Consider the following 19,738-nt stretch of genomic DNA (forward strand, 5'->3'; position numbering starts at 1 on the left):
CCCCAGTCCCACAAGCTCGCTGCCTTGGGGTAACCCTGGACTCTGATCTCTCCTTCAAGCCACATATCCAAGCCCTTTCCACCTCCTTCCGACTCCAACTCAAAAACATCTCCCGGATCCGTGCATTCCTCAGCAAAGACTCTGCAAAAACACTAGTGCATGCCCTCATCATATCCCGCCTCGACTACTGCAACCTCCTGCTCCGTGGCCTCCCTTCCAATACTCTTGCACCTCTCCAATCTATCCTAAACTCTGCTGCTCGACTAATCCACCTGTCCCCCCGCTATTCCCCGGCCTCTCCTCTCTGTTAATCCCTTCACTGGCTCCCCATCACCCAGAGAATTCAGTTCAAAACTCTAACCATGGCATACAAAGCCATCCACAACCTGTCTCCCCCATACATCTGTGACCTAGTCTCCCGGTACTTACCTGCACGCAACCTCCGATCCTCACAAGATCTCCTTCTCTACTCCCCTCTTATCTCCTCCTCCCACAATCGTATACAAGATTTCTCCCGTGCTTCCCCCCTACTCTGGAACTCTCTACCCCAACATATCAGACTCTCGCCGACCGTGGAAACCTTCAAAAGGAACCTGAAGACCCACCTCTTCCGACAAGCCTACAACCTGCAGTAAACACCACTGCACGACCAGCTCTACCCTCACCTACTATATCCTGACCCATCCCTTGTAGACTGTGAGCCCTCGCGGGCAGGGTCCTCGCTCCTCCTGTACCAGTCGCTGACTCGTTTTGTTAAGATTATGTAAATGCTTTTGTTATGTATATCCCTATCACATGTAAAGCGCCATGGAATAAATGGCGCTATAATAATAAATAATAATAATAATAAATAAATAATATTACAAAGCTTTTTATCTTCTTGCATTATTAACTTATGCTGACTTATGTTTATTGATTTGTTGAAAGTACTGTTCCCATTTAAAGGGAATGTAACATCAGAAAGTCACTTACTGTTTAAATTAGATTTTTGTGTTAAGAGTATAAAAAAACCTATTGGAAAATGTATATATATATCACAATCTGTTTTAAAAATAAGTTAAAAATCTTACAATTTTCACAATGGATACTGGAGCTATTTGAGACTCCTACTTCCTATTTTTTAGAGAAGACTTAAGAGGTCTCATTATCAACACAGGCAGCATTACAATGACAGGTAACAGCGCTATACACAGCTGATAGCACAGAATCTTCAAGTCACAATATACCTGCTCCTCTCCCTTCACAACGTCTTTTGCACATGATCATTAGATGCTTCATTTCAAAAGATAGGGGGGAGTTAGTCTATTTGCTGCTAATGCACTTTTGGATTCCCTGAAAGAACAGAAAGTAGAAGTCTAGAATAACCCAAAGTCACGAGTGTGAAAAAGGCAAGATGTCATTTTTCTAATACAGGTCAAAAGAAAATAAAATATAGCCAAACATTTTTAAAAAGTATATTTAACATAATAAACTGTTTTAAAGAGTAGGTCATTTTCTGATGACACATTCCCTTTAAGTTATCTGTAACAGGCAGCTATGTAGTATTCTTTTCTATAATGAAGTAAACATTTTACTTGAACTGTCTAATAATTGAAATTGCACTTTTTTTAACCAGGGTGAAAAAGGAAAAAGAGGAAAATCTTTGCCTTGTCCAAGAGCGGATCTAGGAATACCAGGAGTAAAGGGTGAAACGGTGAGGGAAGTGTAAATGATTTGTATATTTTTGATAATGTTTGCAATAACTTCTGGACAGAAGCCTATTCAGATATCTAAATATTTGTAATACACCTGTCGTTCTATTCTCGATCCCTGGGGTCACGGCTGTGAGGACAGGTGCTAGGTATTTATTATGGAGCAGTACACTAAAGGCTATATACTCATAGTAATACTTACTGTATGGATGTGCACATGTAAAAAAAAATTAACCATCCATTACAACCTCCTGTGATGTTGCCTCAATAGCAAAGTTTTTGCAAGCATATTCAATGCTTTGCTCAACCTTACAGCTAGAGAACCATGATACTTATGATGTAGTCCCCTCATTTATTCTGAGATAATGGTCAGCTAAACAGCTGTCTCTCCTTACTGCTAAAACACATGAGCACTCATTCGAACTGAAAGTTCATGTGTTTTCAACAGGGAGAGAATAAACATATAGAGGACAGTTGGCTTAGCTAATAAACTAAACCAGCCCCCTTATAGCATGTCACTCACACAGAGAGGAAGGAGGCTCTTTGCTAGTGTCAGAACGAGAGCAAAAGGACAACAAAAGGGGTTCTTAAATAGGTGGATTCACGCAGTTTGGAAAAAATAAATTATATTAGCAGATTAATTTCATTACATAAAAAACAATAAATCTGTTAATAAGTATGTCCCTAAACACTTTGGAAATTTTGCAAGTCACCATAGGAACCCTGGACTTCACCCTTTTTCCCTATACAGTGATCCCCACTTATGCAAGGTCACCTGGGTTATATCCACAGAGTGGATGATTGCTGGTACAGCAAGCTGGCAGAAATTACATGGTTAAAATAATAATGTACATTCCTTCAAAATATTTATATGTTTTCAGTATGTGAAATAACACCTTTAACATTGTTATACAGTGCCATGTAAAAGTTTGGGCACCCCTGGTCAAAATTGTTATTGTCAACAGTTAAGAAACCCCTTTCTGACCTGCGGCGTATTAATATGCCACAGGTCATCACCCCTGGTTCAGCACGGGCTCCGAGGCTGAGCCCGCACTGAACCGGGCACATGTCAGTTGATTTATACAGCTGACATGTGCCTGCAACAGCCGTGGATGGAATCGCAATCCACCCGCACCTGTTAACCAGTTAAATGTTGCTGTCAATCTCTGACAGCGGCATTTAACATCGCCGCGCCGGAAGTGCGGCGTTAACCCCGCCCATCGGTGACCCCGTCACATGAAAGCAGCAGACCCCTGTGGTTGTCATGTCTCGATTGCTACGAGCACCACCCAGTGGTCGGCACTCATAGCAAGTGAGCATTTCTGCTGCATACAAGCGATCTGCTCATCGCTTATATGCAGCAGAGGCAATCTGACAACTGCTGCTTCTAGTCTCCTATGGAGACTATTGAAGCAAGCAGAAAGTGTAAAAAGAAATGTTTTTAAAAATATAAAAAAATATATATATATAAAAGTTTTTATTTCACCCAATTCAAAATAAAATAATAAAAAAAAACCACATACACATATTTGGTATCGCCACGTTCAGAATCGCCTGACCTAGCAATATAAAAAAATAATTAATCCGCTTGGTAAACGGCGTAACGAGAAAAAAATTTGAAATATCAGAAATCCGTTTTTTTGGTCATCGCAACATTGCAATAAAATGCAATAACAGGCGATGAAAACATTGGATCTACTCCAAAATAGTATTAATAAAAACGTCAGCTCGACACACAAAAAATAAGCCATCACCCAGCCCCAGATCCCGAAAAATAGAGACGCTACGGGTCTTGGAAAATGACGCTTTATTTTTTTTTTTAAGCAAACTTTGGAATTTTTTTTTACCGCATAAATAAAAAAGAAACTATACAAGTTTGGTGTCTACAAACTCGTAATGACCTGGAGAATAATAATGGCAGGTTAATTTTAGCATTCAGTGAACGTGGTAAAAAACAAAAAAACAACTGTGGAATTGCATTTTTTTTGCAATTTCACCGCACTTGGAATTTTTTTCCTGTTTTCCAGTACATGATATGGTAAAACCAGTGATGTCGTTCAAAAGTACAACTCGTTCCACAAAAAAATAAGCCCTCACACGGCCATATTGACAGAAAAATAAAAAGGCTATGGATCTGGGAAGAAGGGGAGCAAAAAATGAAAACGCAAAAATGGAAAATTCCAAGGTCATTAAGGGGTTAAGAAAGTTGAAGAATTGAAAGACTCTTGGCTGGCTACAAAAAGCGTTTTCAAGCAGTGATATTTTTAAACTTTTGCATCGGCCTATTTTCCTTTTTGGAATTTTTAAAATGTAAAAAATGACTATTTTTTTTCCCTAAAATATAAAGGAAATGTGCCATATTTAACTTTAGGTCTTTTAGAGATCACAAACTTTTGCATGACACTGTAAGGTAATTCAGCATATTAAATAAATACTAACTAGACTGTAGCTGTTAGGGTATGTGCACACGTTAAGTATTTGCTGCGTTTTTTTCACGCTTTTTTCCATGCAGTTTTGTCACAAAAACTGATGGATTACCTAGTACCAGCAAAGTCAATGAGATTCCCAAAAACTCATGCACATGTTGCTTATTTTTTCCTTGCAGGTTGAAGCAGTTTCAAATCTGCAGCATGTCAATTCTTTCAGCGTTTTTCACCTATTTTAATGAATAGGGAGAAAAATGCAACAAAAACGCATACAAGAAAATGTATAAAAATCGCAGAAAAAATGATCAAAAAGGCATGTCTGCTATGCTGCATTTTTGTTGCCAGCACTTCGGTATTTGCAGCAGAAATGTTCGCAGCAAATACTGAACATGTACACATACCCTTCCAGAAAATTATAACAATGCAATGTTATTATTTTACTTTTAAATAGTATAACAATGCAAGAAGAAAACATACAAAAGACTATGCCAAGGAAAAGTATACATTTTATTAAATATAAGTAAAAAAAACATCAGACGTGCCAAAGAGGTACCAAGAGACCCACCACACCCACAGAAGTGGAGTTCCTATGGTCGGTTTCATACATCCAAGAAACACGGATTGTGCCCAGATCGGATTACCCAGCCCGACTGCCTGATCTCCTGACCTTAGCGAACTGCCTTATAGACATATACTGTATGAGGCAGTTAGCTTAGAACAGCAGACCAGTGTTCGGACCGGGGCTTCTGATCTGAGCATGGTCAGACGTGTGAAACCGGGTTTACTCCTTATTTATAAGGCATTACTTCATATTTTGAGCTGTGTCATCTTTACTTCATTCTTTACGCGTGGACCTCTAGTTTTATGGTAACTTAAAATATATACTTTTAGTATCTACAGACTTTAGCATGTTTTCATGTAGGTATACTGCTATCATGTTGCTTTTTAGGCCTTTTTGTATGGAAAGATTTATTGGTGTTACTGTATTATTGTTTATATACGCTCAACTTTACTTCCAGGGAGAAGATGGATCTGAAGGTTTTAAGGGTGACAAGGGAGACCCTGGACTTTCTGTAAGTGATATAATTCCTTTCAACATGTAAAAGTCAATTCAGCTACATTGCTGTGCTACAAGAATGAAGATTGCAGCCATTATATTTACTAAAATGGGATTATTTGCAAATTATCATTGGGAATTAGGGGCGGACATTGTTGAAACCTGTGCAGTCGCACAAATTTCTAGGAGGTAAGGGGAGACATTTCCACATCCAAAGCAGCATGTGACTTCTGTCACAGAAACCCAAAGGGATGCTTTATGATAAACTATTGTACAGAAAAGGGCACATATACTAGTCTTGTTTGTGTTCACCCCTGTTGGGAATAGAGGTGACTTAAATTGTAACCATTGTTTTGTTATTGCAATAATGAATAATGCACATAAAAATAAGAAACTTTGTAATATATCTTATTAGAGAAATCTGCTTCTTTCTCCACCAAGACTGTTCTTTCATTTTCAAAATTCTCATTTTATGGTTAAAATCTGTATTCAGTGAAGACATTGTTACATTACTGAGATAGGAAATGGCAGTTGTTACTGATAAGATTCTGTATAGAGTAAGGGGGGGGGGGAAGGAGGAGCTCTGTCTCTAGCTCCTGATCCCCCCCCCCCCCCCGTCTGCATAGAATCTTATCAGTAGTAACTGCCATATTACATCTCAGTAATGTAAGGCTATATTCACATATCCAGTAATGATCTGATAAAACGGATCCAGCAGAAATCCGTTAGGAAAATAGTTGTACTTTTTAGCCCGTTATTCACTAACAGATCTCTGCCAGATCAGTTTTTTTTAACATTCGAGCCAATGGGCAACGGATGCGGCATTCCTTCACGTCTATTTCTCACGGATCCGGCAAGAAAAAGTATTTTCCGTAAAAAAAAAGCGTATCCAGCAGAGATCAGTTAGTGAATAACGGACTAAAAAGTTGTGTCAGCACAAATTTTTTCCTAACGGATTTCTGCTGGATCTGTTCTAATGGATCATTACTGGACATGTGAATAGTGATGAGCGAATGCTCTCGCCACTGCTCGGTACTCACCCAAGCATCACTGTGCTCGATGAGCTCGGCGAGTATTTCCGGGTTGCTCGGGTGGGAACTCAGGTCCCCTCCCTACATGTTTGGCGCTCTTTAGAGAGCCAATGAACATGCAGGGATTGCCTGCCACACACTGTAATGCCATAGCCATGTTGGTTGTGGGCATTACAGTGATCGGCTGGCAGCACAGCATCACCAGGTCTATATAAGACCTGACGCCGCTATGCTCGTCACAGTGTACCCCGGAATCAGGCAGAGTAGGGAAAGGTGCCGCTGTGTCAGGGAGAGATTTGCTTCTTTATAGTTAGTATAGGTATTCCTCAACATATATACAGTATATATCCATCTGAACTAACAGTTCTTCTGAGGACTAATCCTGCTGCATATATTCAGTGGTGACAGCAGGAGTTAGGCAGGCAGGCAGTGTATGTGGCAACCTGCAGTGCATGATACAGCACAAAAGGGTCCATTGAACGTCCTGTTAGTATAGGTATTCCACAACATATATATACAGTATAGACCCCATTTATAAGGCAAGAAATCCCACTTATTAAACCTGACAGGGCACACCTGTGAAGTGAAAACCATTTCCGGTGACTACCTCTTGAGGCTCATCAAGAGAATGCCAAGAGTGTACAAAGCAGTCATTAAAGCAAAAGGTGGCTACTTTGAAGAACCTAGAATATAAGACATATTTTCAGTTGTTTCACACTTTTTTGTTAAGTATATAATTCCACATGTGTTAATTCATAGTTTTGATGCCTTCAGTGTGAATGTACAATTTTCATAGTCATGAAAATACAGAAAAATCTTTAAATGAGAAGGTGTGTCCAAACTTTTGGTCTGTACTGTATATATATATATATATCCATCTGAACTAACAGTCCTTCTGAGGACTAATCCAGCTGCATATAATTAGTGCTAGGCAGGCAGTGTATGTGGCAGACTGCAATGTATGATACAGCACAAGAGGATCCATTGAACATCCTGTCTGCTGCTGCTGTAATAATTACATATATTTGTAGACATAGCCCCCGATATCAGGGGCCAGGGAAATTTTTTTTTATCTTAATCCTGGTCATTTGCTTAAAAAGCAATCCAGAGTACACCATTTTTCTGCTCCATTTGCTTGTTCTCACTGCAGAATAAAGCCAGATCTGTTCCATATTTCAGCGATAAAAATCCATAAATTTAAACTGAACGTGGAAAATATTGGCCTCCTTTTCCATTCTGTTGCAGTGCGTCTATCAAGCTATTCACACTAGGTCTCTGTGTAGAATAGTATTAGTAAATTACAGGCCTGCTATTTAAAACCGTGGTTCTTTGTCAGACATAACACCTATAAGAGTGTTCCAGAATCAGCCATTTCTTCCATTTTCATTCCGTTGCAGTGTGTCGGTCAAGCTATTCACACTAGTTGTCTGTGAAGGATAGTATTAGCAAATTACAGGCCTGCTATTTAAAACCATGGTTCTTTGTCAGACATAACACCTATGAGAGTGTTCCAAAATCAGCCATTTCTTCCATTTTCCTTCCGTTGCAGTGTGTCGGTCAAGCTATTCACACTAGATGTCTGTGAAGGATAGTATTAGCAAATTACAGGCCTGCTATTTAAAACCGTGATTCTCTGTCAGACATAACACCTATAAGAGTGTTCCAAAATCAGCCATTTCTTCCACAAACATGGAAAATATTGTCCTCCATTAAAAATTGCCAAGGTGCGTGGCAAGGGACGGGGAAGAGGATGTGATGGTGATGGTGCATGCAGAGGCCGAGGACATGGCCATGGGCAAGCTGAAATTGTGCTACAACAAACACCCACATCTTGTCTCTCAACCTTCCTGTCCCAATTACTAGAGGACCGCAGAACACCACTATTGAACACAGAGCAATGTCAAAAGGTTGTTGGTTGGATAGCAGATAATGCTTCCAGTCTCAGTAGCCGTGCGTCTGGACTGCCTATTCTTCACCATGATTCTCCTTCCTCCCACCATGCTGAGTTCCCAGAGTCAACTGATCCCACACTTGGACACTCAGAAGAGCTGTTCACTTTTCCATTTGTAGATTCGGGCCACTCGACTGTCCAGCTTCAAGCAAGTCAAGAGGAGAACGCATGTAGCGATGCCCAAATATTGGAGCAGCCATGGTCACAGGAAGGCGACGGTGGGAAAGTGAAATTACTGTTGCAAGAGGTGGATGATGATGATGATGATGAGACACAATTGCCAGAAAGTCAGGAGGAGGACCAGGGTGCGGCGGTGGAAGACAAGGTGGTGGATGATATAGTAACTGACCCAACCTGGCAGGGGGACATACAGAGCGAGGACAGCAGCACTCAGGAGAGGGGGGAGGCGTAGCACCACAACAGGCAGGAAGAAGCAGTGTGGTGGCCACAGACACAAGGTGGGAAAGTGTTCCTCGTAACGCCGACACGACGGAAGTTGCCAGTTCAACTGTTAGGTCTTCCTGAGTCTGGTTATTTTTTTAAAGACTCTGCAGATAACCCCAAAATGGCCATTTGCACCACCTGCCAGGCCAGCATCAGCAGGGGTAGCAAAACTACCAGCCTGACCACCACCAGCATGATCAGGCGCATGGCAGCAAAGCACCTGACTAAGTGGGCCGAGCCCCAGGGTCCAGCAACAGTATCTGCGGGTGACACCACTGCTTGTTCCGCTGTTGTGCATACACGCCAATCCCCTGTTCACGGCGCATGCCAATATACCTCCCGCCCTGCACCTGCCGTTGAACACTCTCAACTAGCACCATCAGAAAGCATGTCCACATCCTTGTCCCAGCGCAGTGTTCAGTTGTCCCTACCCCAGTCTTTGGAATGCAAGCACAAATACGCAGCCAACGCCCCACAGGCCACACTACTAAATTCACACATTTCGCGAATGCTTGCTCTCGAAATGTTGGCTTTTAAGCTCGTGGAGACGGAAGCTTTCCGCAACCTGATGGCAGCAGCCATCAGTCGGTACTTTGTCCCCAGCCGCCACTATTTCTCCCGTTGTGCCGTCCCCGCATTACACTAGCACATGTCCCACAACATTAGATGTGCCCTCAACAACGCAGTTACTGGGAAAGTCCACCTAGCTACGGACACATGGACAAGTGCTTGTGGGCCGGGACGGTACATCTCACTGATGGCACACTGGGTTAATATAGAGGAAGCCGGGACCCAGTCGGACTTTGGGACGGAACACATCCTCCCGACGCCGAGGATTGCTGGCCCTGAGTCAATCAGGGTTGCCCCCACATTCTACAGCTCCTGCACCTCCACTTTCTCCTCCTCCTTTTCAGCCTCCATCTCCGAAATCACCACATCAGTCGCAAGCTGGAAACACTGCAGCACTACCTCGACCAAGCGGCAACAGGCTGTGCTGAAGCTAATATGCTTACATGACAAACCGCATAACGCTGAAGAGTTGTGGACAGCTCTGAAAGAGCAGGCAGATCTGTGGCTGACACCGCTGACCCTGCAGCCAGGCATGGTCGTGTGTGACAATGACCGGAACCTGGTGGCGGCTCTGAGGCGAGCTCACACACATATCATGCCTGGCCCATGTGCTTAACCTCGTGGTTCCGCGGTTTCTCAAAACCTACCCGGAGCTGTCGGATCTGCTTGTCAAAGTACGCCGCCTGTGTGCCCATTGTAGAAAGTCAGCTACAGCTTCCGCTGGCTTTGACGTCCTTTTTCTGCGTTTGCAGCTTCCAGCTCACCGACTGATCTGCAATATAGAGTTCCAATGCGTGGGGACATAGCAGATGTTGGGAAGGATTTGGGAGCAGAATAGGGCAGTTGTTGACTACCAGCATCAACAAGGCCATCGGTATTCAGGTCAGACTCCACACATAATACCTCAGGAGTGGACATGGATGTTAGACATATGTACCATCCTCCAAAACTTTGAGGACTCCACCAAGATGGTGAGTGGTGATGACGCCATAATTAGCATCACCATACTGCTTCTCTGTCTTCTGAAACGCTCTCTGCTCACAATTAAAGAGGATGCATTGCAGGCGGAGCACAATGAGATGGAGCAAGGAACCATACAGGGTGATTCCACACAGCCCAGCCTCATCTCATCCCGATGTGGATTGGGTGACAATGAGGAAGAGGAGGAGGAGGAAGAACAAGAGCTAGTTTCCTGCGCTATAGACAGTACTACCTGCACAACTGTCATATCGTCTGTTCAGCATGGATGGTCTGAGGACTGGGAGTGGAGGATGAAGAGGAGTAAGATGAGGAGGAGAGCATGGTCAGTCGTCCTCTTGGTGAGGACATGGAAGTCTTGCCTGTTAGCAGTCTGGCACACATGGCTGATTATATGTTACGCTGCCTTTCCTGTGACCCTCGTGTTGTCCAAATTTTGGGTGACAGTCATTATTGGTTGGTGACACTTCTAGACCCATGCTCCAAGGAGAACTTTCTGTCTCTTATTCCCTTGCAGGACAGGCCTAATAAAATGGTGCAGTACGAGAAGGCCCTTGTTGCGGAATTATTAAAAAAATTCCCATCTGAAAACGCTGGTGGCAGAGGTCACAGTTCGTTGGACAACCAAGGAGTACAGGCGAGAGAGACACAAATGCAATCCAGCAGAGGCAGAGGAACACCGTCAAAGTTCTGGGACAGTTTTCTTAGACCCTCCCATCTCACAAGCCCTGACACGCGGGGTACTCTCACAAGGAGGGAAAAGTTGCGGAAGATGCTGAGGGAGTACCTTGCCAAACGTACCAACATCCTCCGTGATTCCTTTGTGCCTTATAAATATTGGGTATCCAAGCTGGACACATGGCATGAACTGGCTCTCTACGCCTTGGAGGTCCTGGCCTGCCCTGCCGCTAGCGTTTTGTCAGGTTTTTAGTGCCGCCGGTGGAATTATAATCGATCGGTGCGTCCGCCTGTCAACTGAAAATGCTGACAGACTGACTCTTATAAAAATGAACAAGGGCTGGATTGGGCCAGACTTCTCAACACCACCGAATGATAGCAGTGTAACAAACTCAAATACAGTGTCTTTTTTTTGGGGAGGTCTAACTCTATTCCCAATCACACTCAGACATGGGTATATGTTTCCTGATTTTGTCTATTTGCTCTTGTCCTCCTCCTCTCCGCATCCTCATTCTCCACCACCATATGTACCATATCAACATATCTACGTCTCTTGCAAGGGACATCAGAGTTCCTCCATATTTTTGGCAGCTGTTGCTTCACTGCATATACAAACAGTATGGGAGACCCACTTTCTAATAATGGGAACATTGTTTTCAGGAGGCCCTCTGACCTCTACGTCTCTTGCAAGGGGCATTGGGCTGCCTCCAAATTTTTGACAGCCATTGCAGTCACTGCATAGGTAAACAGTATGGGAGACCCTCTCCTTTCTAATGGGAATATGTCATTACTGAGGCCCACCTCTATGTGTCTTTAAATTGTCAGTAGGGTTTTTTCTTAAATTTTGGCAGCCGTTGCACTCACTGCATACACTATAACTGAATAGCAGACCCTCTCCTTTCTAATGGGAACATGTTGTTACTGTGGCCCAGCTCTATGTGTCTTTAAATTGTTAGTGGGTTTTTTCCCAAATTTTGGCAGCACTTCAAGTCATAGCATGGGCATTACCACTATAGGAGACCCGCTTCTTTATAATGGGAACATTTTTTTTACTGAGACCCTCCTCTAAGTCTCTTCAAAGGGGTATTGGGTTGTGTCCAAATTTTTGGCAGCCCTTGAAGTCACTGCATACGCAATAACAGTATAGGAGACCTACTCGTTAATAATGGGAACAACAAAGCATAGCCGACTATTGGCCCTTTAAGAATAGTAAGGGCCGCCTGATGGCCCTATAAAAATAGTCTTTGTGACTTTCAGAGTCCCTCCATCATAAATGAAACAGGATGTGTCTGATGATGTGTCACAAACCACATGGCCAGATAAGGTTATAAAATGTTAAAATGACATTTCCCGGTGAATGCATTTGTCTTGGTTGAAAGCAATACAAAAGTGCAAAAACGCATCAAAAACGCTACGTGTGACCATAGGCCAAGGTGTGGAGGAGCATTTTTGTTTTTGGTTATTTATTTTGCCTTATATAGAAGTCATTACCCTGGAAAGGATGTTCCTTAACATGTTTCACAGGAAAATCCATTTTGGTTTCGCTTTTGTATGTTTTATTGTGAGTCCGTAAAAGTGGCATAATACCTCTGACAACGTTGTTGACAGCAGTGACATGGGAATTGCAAAAAGAACTTCGGCACTCCATACATGAAAATATAAGAAATATTGTATCTAGACTAATGTCACTTTGAAAAATGAAGGTTTTTTGCGCATAATTTGGCCAATTTATGTGTGCCCATCAACCACGACAAGGTCACCTTCGTATGATGGGAAACTACGCTACCCTACCATTGGATATGCCACTCTTGGGCTGTAAGCCTGTATGGACAATATGTCTATGCTTGGGCTTTTAACCTACAATGTATGGGCTGGTAGAGCTAGTTAAAACCACCTGTGACTGAATGGGAGGGACACATGGTCAGAAAAAAGGCTGTCAAACTTCTAATAGTGTGAACACGTACCTGCTGCAATGCTCCAGGAGCGGGATCCCAAAAATGATTAATAGAAAAAAAGAGAGGGGTCGCTCACTGGTCTATTCGGGTGCTCTGAAGCAAAGAGTAATCTCAATTGCAAAAAGAACTTCGGCACTCCATACATGAAAATATAAGAAATATTGTATCTAGACTAATGTCACTTTGAAAAATGAAGGTTTTTTGCGCATAATTTGGCCAATTTATGTGTGCCCATCAACCACGACAAGGTCACCTTCGTATGATGGGAAACTACGCTACGCTACCACTGGATATGCCATTCTTGGGCTGTAAGCCTGTATGGACAATATGTCTATGCTTGGGCTTTTAACCTACAATGTATGGGCTGGTAGAGCTAGTTAAAACCACCTGTGACTGAATAGGAGGGACACATGGTCAGAAAAAAGGCTGTCAAACTTCTAATAGTGTGAACACGTACCTGCTGCAATGCTCCAGGAGTGGGATCCCAAAAATGATTAATAGAAAAAAGAGAGGGGTCGCTCACTGGTCTATTCGGGTGCTCTGAAGAAAAGAGTAATCTCAATTGCAAAAAGAACTTCGGCACTCCATACATGAAAATATAAGAAATATTGTATCTAGACTAATGTCACTTTGAAAAATGAAGTTTTTTTGCGCATAATTTGGCCAATTTATGTGTGCCCATCAACCACGACAAGGTCACCTTCGTATGATGGGAAACTACGCTACGCTACCACTGGATATGCCACTCTTGGACTGTAAGCCTGTATGGACAATATGTCTATGCTTGGGCTTTTAACCTACAATGTATGGGCTGGTAGAGCTAGTTAAAACCACCTGTGACTGAATGGGAGGGACACATGGTCAGAAAAAAGGCTGTCAAACTTCTAATAGTGTGAACACGTACCTGCTGCAATGCTCCAGGAGCGGGATCCCAAAAATGATTAATAGAAAAAAGAGAGGGGTCGCTCACTGGTCTATTCGGGTGCTCTGAAGAAAAGAGTAATCTCAATTGCAAAAAGAACTTCGGCACTCCATACATGAAAATATAAGAAATATTGTATCTAGACTAATGTCACTTTGAAAAATGAAGGTTTTTTGCGCATAATTTGGCCAATTTATGTGTGCCCATCAACCACGACAAGGTCACCTTCGTATGATGGGAAACTACGCTACGCTACCACTGGATATGCCACTCTTGGGCTGTAAGCCTGTATGGACAATATGTCTATGCTTGGGCTTTTAACCTACAATGTATGGGCTGTACCATATCCATATCCAGTGGTAGCGTAGCGTAGTTTCCCATCATACGAAGGTGACCTTGTCGTGGTTGATGGGCACACATAAATTGGCCAAATTATGCGCAAAAAACCTTCATTTTTCAAAGTGACATTAGTCTAGATACAATATTTCTTATATTTTCATGTATGGAGTGCCGAAGTTCTTTTTGCAATTGAGATTACTCTTTTCTTCAGAGCACCCGAATAGACCAGTGAGCGACCCCTCTCTTTTTTCTAGCAGTGACATGGGAGTCAGAAATGTTTCCAGGGGTCTTCCCCATGCTGTTCCCATGTCATTTGAGCACTGTTCCCATTGATTTGGGCAAATTTTAGGCCCTCTGCAGACCGCCGGGGGGAACTGCCGGAAAAATGCTCAAGTTTTCCATAGACTTACATTGGGTTTGTAACTCGGACCAAGCACTCGAGCATTCCAATTTGCTCTACTCGAACAACGAGTACCTGGGCATTTTAGTTCTCGCTCATCACTACATGTGAACATAGCCTTACAATCTGTCCTTCACTAAATAAAGATTTCATCTGTGAATTGAGAATTTTGAAACTAAATCATCAGTCCTGGTGGAGAAAAAAGAGGATTTCTTTGATGAGATATATCACAAAGTTGCTTATTTTCACGTGTCATTGATTTCTGAAATAAGGATTTAAACGACAATCTTTAAGGGCATGTACACAGACGCGTTTTTGCCATATTTTCCCTCATTTTTTCCTGCATTTTCTTGCTGTGAAAAATGCAGCATTTTACCGTACCAGCAAAGTGGATGAGATTTCTGAAATCTTATGTACATGTTTCTTATTTTTTCCTTGCAGATTTAATTCAGTTTCAAATCTGAAGCATGTCAATTTATTCAGTATTTTTGCAATGTTTTTTATCCATTGTAATGACTGGGGAAAAAACGCAATAAAAACAAGTGTTTTTTAATGCAGCAATTTTTCCTGCAAAGAGGCACTTTTTTGATGCAGAAATGTTACAATGAATCAACTAGCATAATACATATTAAGAAAATAACAAGGTACCAGATTTGCTTCAAAATAATTTATCTTGCAATCAGAAACATTAATCAGGCATATAAAAAGTGACGTTTTGGCCACAAATGGCTGTCATCAAGCAGCGAAGATAAGAAAAAATATTCAGTATTGTCAACTCACAACATTGTGTTTTTTTATTTCTTTTTATGTTTTGGCTTGTCAAAGACAGTTTGTGGATAAGATGTCACTATTTGATCTGCCTAATTGAGGTTTCTGATTGCATAATACATTATTGGGAATGAATCTGGGGTCATGAAATTTCTTTTCTGTGGAATAACAGTTAGTTAGCTTTCAGACTTTTATTAACCCTGTCATCTCTCTGCAGTTTGAACCATTCTATGATTCATATTGTGCAGTATGGATTTCATACATTTATTGCAGGAACACTTTTCATTATAGATCTGATCTAAAATACTGAAGACTATCATCAATTGTGGGTTTTTTTAAGTCATTTTCCTTTTTTGTTTGGTGGTATTAGTTGCCATTTTTTGCACCAAATTCATCAAAATGGCGCACGCGATTCATTAATTGGGTGCAAAGTCAATACTTATCTTTCTTCCTATATTGAACAGTTTTTGCGACTTTTGGCACAGTGGAGCTAAAAGTTGCAAAAATTGCATCAAAATACAGGTGGACTAAAAAATACACCAGTGAAGGACTGGAGTGAAGTTGCACTAAATTTGTAACTTCTTAAAAAGTTGCAATTGATAAATCAGGCAAAAACATCTGAAATTGCTACACTCCATCCACAAAGAGAAAAACAAACAAACAGGCAAGTCCATCTAAAATTGACTTAAAAAGGTGCAATTTGAATAATGAATTGGGTGCAAACAAAAAAAGGCGCAAAACATACAAAACTAGACAAAAAACAGGCGCAAGGAACATGATGAATCAGGCAGGGCCTTAGGCTGTGTGCCCACTATGGTAATACGTGCCCCATGGTCCCCAATGATAATCCGCATGTGCTGTGCCCATGATGCGGAGATTTCCGCTGCGGATTATCATTGCAGAAAAATCCGCAGCATGTCCATTAATTTTGCGGACACGCAGCGTAATCGCCGCCATTGACTTGCATTGGACCGCATGACATCCGCATCACTGCATCTGCACAAGCGCATATCACACGGTTCAATGTGCGGATGGTACCCAGGTCTGGAGGAGAGGAGACTCTCATCCAGACCTGGGTACCATAGAAACTGTAAAAAATAGAATTTAAAATAAAAAATAAAGATTATACTTACCTTCCGATGTCCTCCCGGTGTTTTCTCCCCTCCGTCTGGTCTGCTGTATGGGTCGCGGTGTTGTGAAGGACCTGCCATGACGTCATTGAGTCATGTGACCTGTCACATGACTCAATGACGTCACCGCAGGTCCTTCACACCACCGCGAGCCGCCCAAGACACCGGACGCAGCAGAGAAAACACCGGGAGGACATCGGAAGGTAAGTATAATCTTTTTTTTTTTTTTACCATTCTTCGTTTTTTTTTTTAACTAACTTAGTCACACTACTATAAATCCATGCCGGTTGCATGGATTTATATAGTGTGAACAAGTTGTCAAGCACTTTCCAAGTGATGCTAAAATCGCTTGGAAAAGCACTTGATAGCCCGCATGCAGAAATGCATGCAAAAACGCTTGACAAACACTTCTACCTGGCGGGAAAAACGCATGTGTTTTTCCTGCCAGGGAGAAGCGTAAAAAATATGCAGCATTTCTGCATCGTGGGCACTTAGCCTCAGAATATAGTTCATCACAGAAACCTACGTTATTTGCCATAATTTCTTTTGACTGGTCGCATTTTATTGTCTTTGAAGTATCTTTAGTGTTTGCATTTAGACAGTATTGACAGTCCTTTATGTGAACTATTTCCTGATAACTGAAAATATTGAACCAGTTGTCCACTACTGGAGCACCCCATTTAAATGCGCTCATTCTGCTGAATAAAAGAACAAAATAGCATCTTACCTCTCAGACCAGTGCTGCTCCTTCTCTCCATGTGCTGTTGTCACTGGCAATTGATTGTATATGTCACAGGAGCGCTGCAGCCCATCAGTGGCCACTTCCACCAGATGGAACAGTTCCTTCTGATAGAACTGTAATGGCTGCAGTCCATCAGAAGTCACTGATAGGATGGAGTCACACTAGTGTATAGCATGCAGTGCGAGAGCATCGGATGCGATATGCTAAGGACACTCTGCTCCAGCTCTGCTGCGAGTGTGAGCCGAGTGTAAGTGCTCTGATATTCCCATATGAGAGAATCAGAGCACAGGTGCAGAGGAGATGGAGAAATTAATTTCTCCATCTCCCCCATTGCCAGCGTACGTGGAAATTGCACTGCACTCAGGTTACATCCAAGTGCAGTGTGATGTTTCACATGCACACACAGACTTGTATGGGTGCGTGTGATTCGATTCTTGCATGCCGAATCGGTATGAGAAAATAATCGCGGATGTGAGCTACCCCATAGAGTAACACTATCTGATTTTTTATCGGATTGCATGCTTTCGATTTATTCGCTCGTGTGAGTGAGCCCATGGGCTGCAGTGCTCACATGGCATAAATAATGTCACAAGATCCCTGGGGGACATGGCTCTTGGAGCAGTGGAGCTCACCTGGTATGGAAGGTAAGTTTGCTTTTTTCTGATTTTCTTCTTTCCACTGTTTGGCTATGCCCATAGTATTCTGTATAAGCAAGAGAGACTGAAGGAGGTTGTGTTTAGTGGTATCCCTAGAATAAAATTATAACATAATGTATTGCTATGGAGAAAAATTTTTAACTGTTGTCTTTTCTCTATGTAACACTGTTTTTACAGGAGGAAGATGTGAAAGACTTAGTCAGAATGGAACTGATTGGAAAGTGTGGTGAGTTGCAGTAGAAATCAATTTCCATTTGTTTCACAGCAGAGTTTTTGTTTGCTGCATTGAAACAATTTGAAACACAAATGTCTCAAAACTATTGCTAATCCTCATATAGCACTAACATATTTCAATGCACTTTACAGTAAAGGGAAGTTGAAAACATACAACTATCTATTTGAAAGAAGCAGGCTTAATTCAGACAGCATATAAGGCTGCTAGTTTGGGTTAGAAGACTTTTGGCCAGTCCAGGATTATGATCCATATACAGACTGTGAAACATGAACGTCTTAGTCAGCCTTCAGGCTAATTCAGACGTCCATATTTTTCTCGTACGAGAAAAACATTCCTAGTAATAATTTTGTTCAGAGTTTGATCAGATTCTCATGAGAGTGTCATCCGAGTTTCATCTCAGTCTTGTGCCAAGGGTCATCAGTTTTTCTTGGATGAGGTAAAATAAAGTTTCTCTACCTTCCGAATGCTGTCTGACTTTTAATGGACCCATAGACTAACATTGTCGATTTTGATTCTTGTGCTTGAAAGTTGGTCACACAATATATATCCATGCAACCGGCATGGATTTATATTTTGTGACCAACATAATGTTAAAAAAAAGAATTAGAACGTAAAAAATAAAAAATAACCTCATACTCACCTTTCCAGCGGCCTCGGTCTGCTCCCGGCGTCGCTGCTGGCTCCGTGGTGGGTACCAGTAAAGTAAAAGGACCTTCCATGACGTCAGTGGCCAGGTGATGGTCGCGTGACCATCAGCTGACTAAATGACGTCACCGAAGGTCCTTGCAGATCACCGCTGGGAGGCGAGGAGAGCGCATTGTCGCCGGGAGAACATCGGGACGAGACCGGGGGCGCCGGAGAGGTGAGTATGATTATATTTAACTTTATAATTCTTTTAGGTACGATGGTACCTGGGTTGGATGAGAGTCTCCTCTTCTCCAGACCCGGGTACCATCCACGCATTAAATCGCATAAGATCCGCATGACTACATTTGTCACTCCACAGAACAGGCTCCAGTGCTCTAGAGTCCAGTAGTGGCATGCTTTACAGCACTCTACTGGCATTGTACTTAACAATGTGAGGCTTGCATGTAGCTACTCGCCTATGGAAACCCATGCCATGAAACTCAAGGGACACAGGTTTTTGCTAACGTTAATTACAGAAAAAGTTTATAACTCTAAACCTCCACGTTATGACAAATGTCTGTAAAGATAGACTGCATGGTTATATTCTTGATTTTATACACTTTTGGCAAAGATTCTGAGTGAAAAACCGCCACACAGTGTGCGTCCAGTGAATATAATCCTGCTACACAATGTGTCCATTGGACACAATAACTGTACACACTTGCTCTGAGCCACCAGTCATTACTGGTCACTTTCCTGGCACAATCAGCTGTGATAGATTGGTGCAGATAAGAGAACGTAGTAGATATCAGTTGATACACTTTAAGTCTGCTGTAATTGCCCTTTGTTGTAAAAAGGTGCCCTATGTGTCCTGCCTAATTTGATGGCTCCATACATCCAATTTTGGTTATATTGACTAGGAACTGCTGAAACCAATCATTGGCCACAATGGTAATTCGCTGACCAATGTAGCAACTGATTGGCTGGACCAGTCACATGCCCTTCCTCACCAGTAGAGAAAGCAAGGAGACTGAAGGTGAACCTGAGCTGCACTATGAAGGAATAGAAGTGGGTTGGTAGGTAAGTATTTATTATTTACTGTTTTTAGTTTAAAAAGTCTTATTATTTATTATATAAC

The 19,738-nt window shown here is 42.1% G+C and overlaps 1 protein-coding gene across 1 annotated transcript in view; it reads left to right on the top strand.

Moving 5' to 3' along the window:
• The window catches only part of LOC141167259 (uncharacterized), a 705,047-nt gene that overhangs the window by 630,693 nt on the left and 54,616 nt on the right, over positions 1-19,738 (top strand). The window contains exons 92-94 of the mRNA XM_073654695.1: positions 1,616-1,693; positions 5,137-5,190; positions 17,916-17,964. Coding sequence (XP_073510796.1) covers positions 1,616-1,693; positions 5,137-5,190; positions 17,916-17,964 — 181 coding nt within the window. The remainder of the gene's footprint in view (positions 1-1,615; positions 1,694-5,136; positions 5,191-17,915; positions 17,965-19,738) is intronic.

This window comes from Phyllobates terribilis, unplaced genomic scaffold (genome assembly GCF_046119375.1).
Source record: "Phyllobates terribilis strain yellow unplaced genomic scaffold, ASM4611937v1 Scaffold_11__3_contigs__length_659146591, whole genome shotgun sequence".
Classification (NCBI taxonomy): Eukaryota; Metazoa; Chordata; class Amphibia; order Anura; family Dendrobatidae; genus Phyllobates; species Phyllobates terribilis.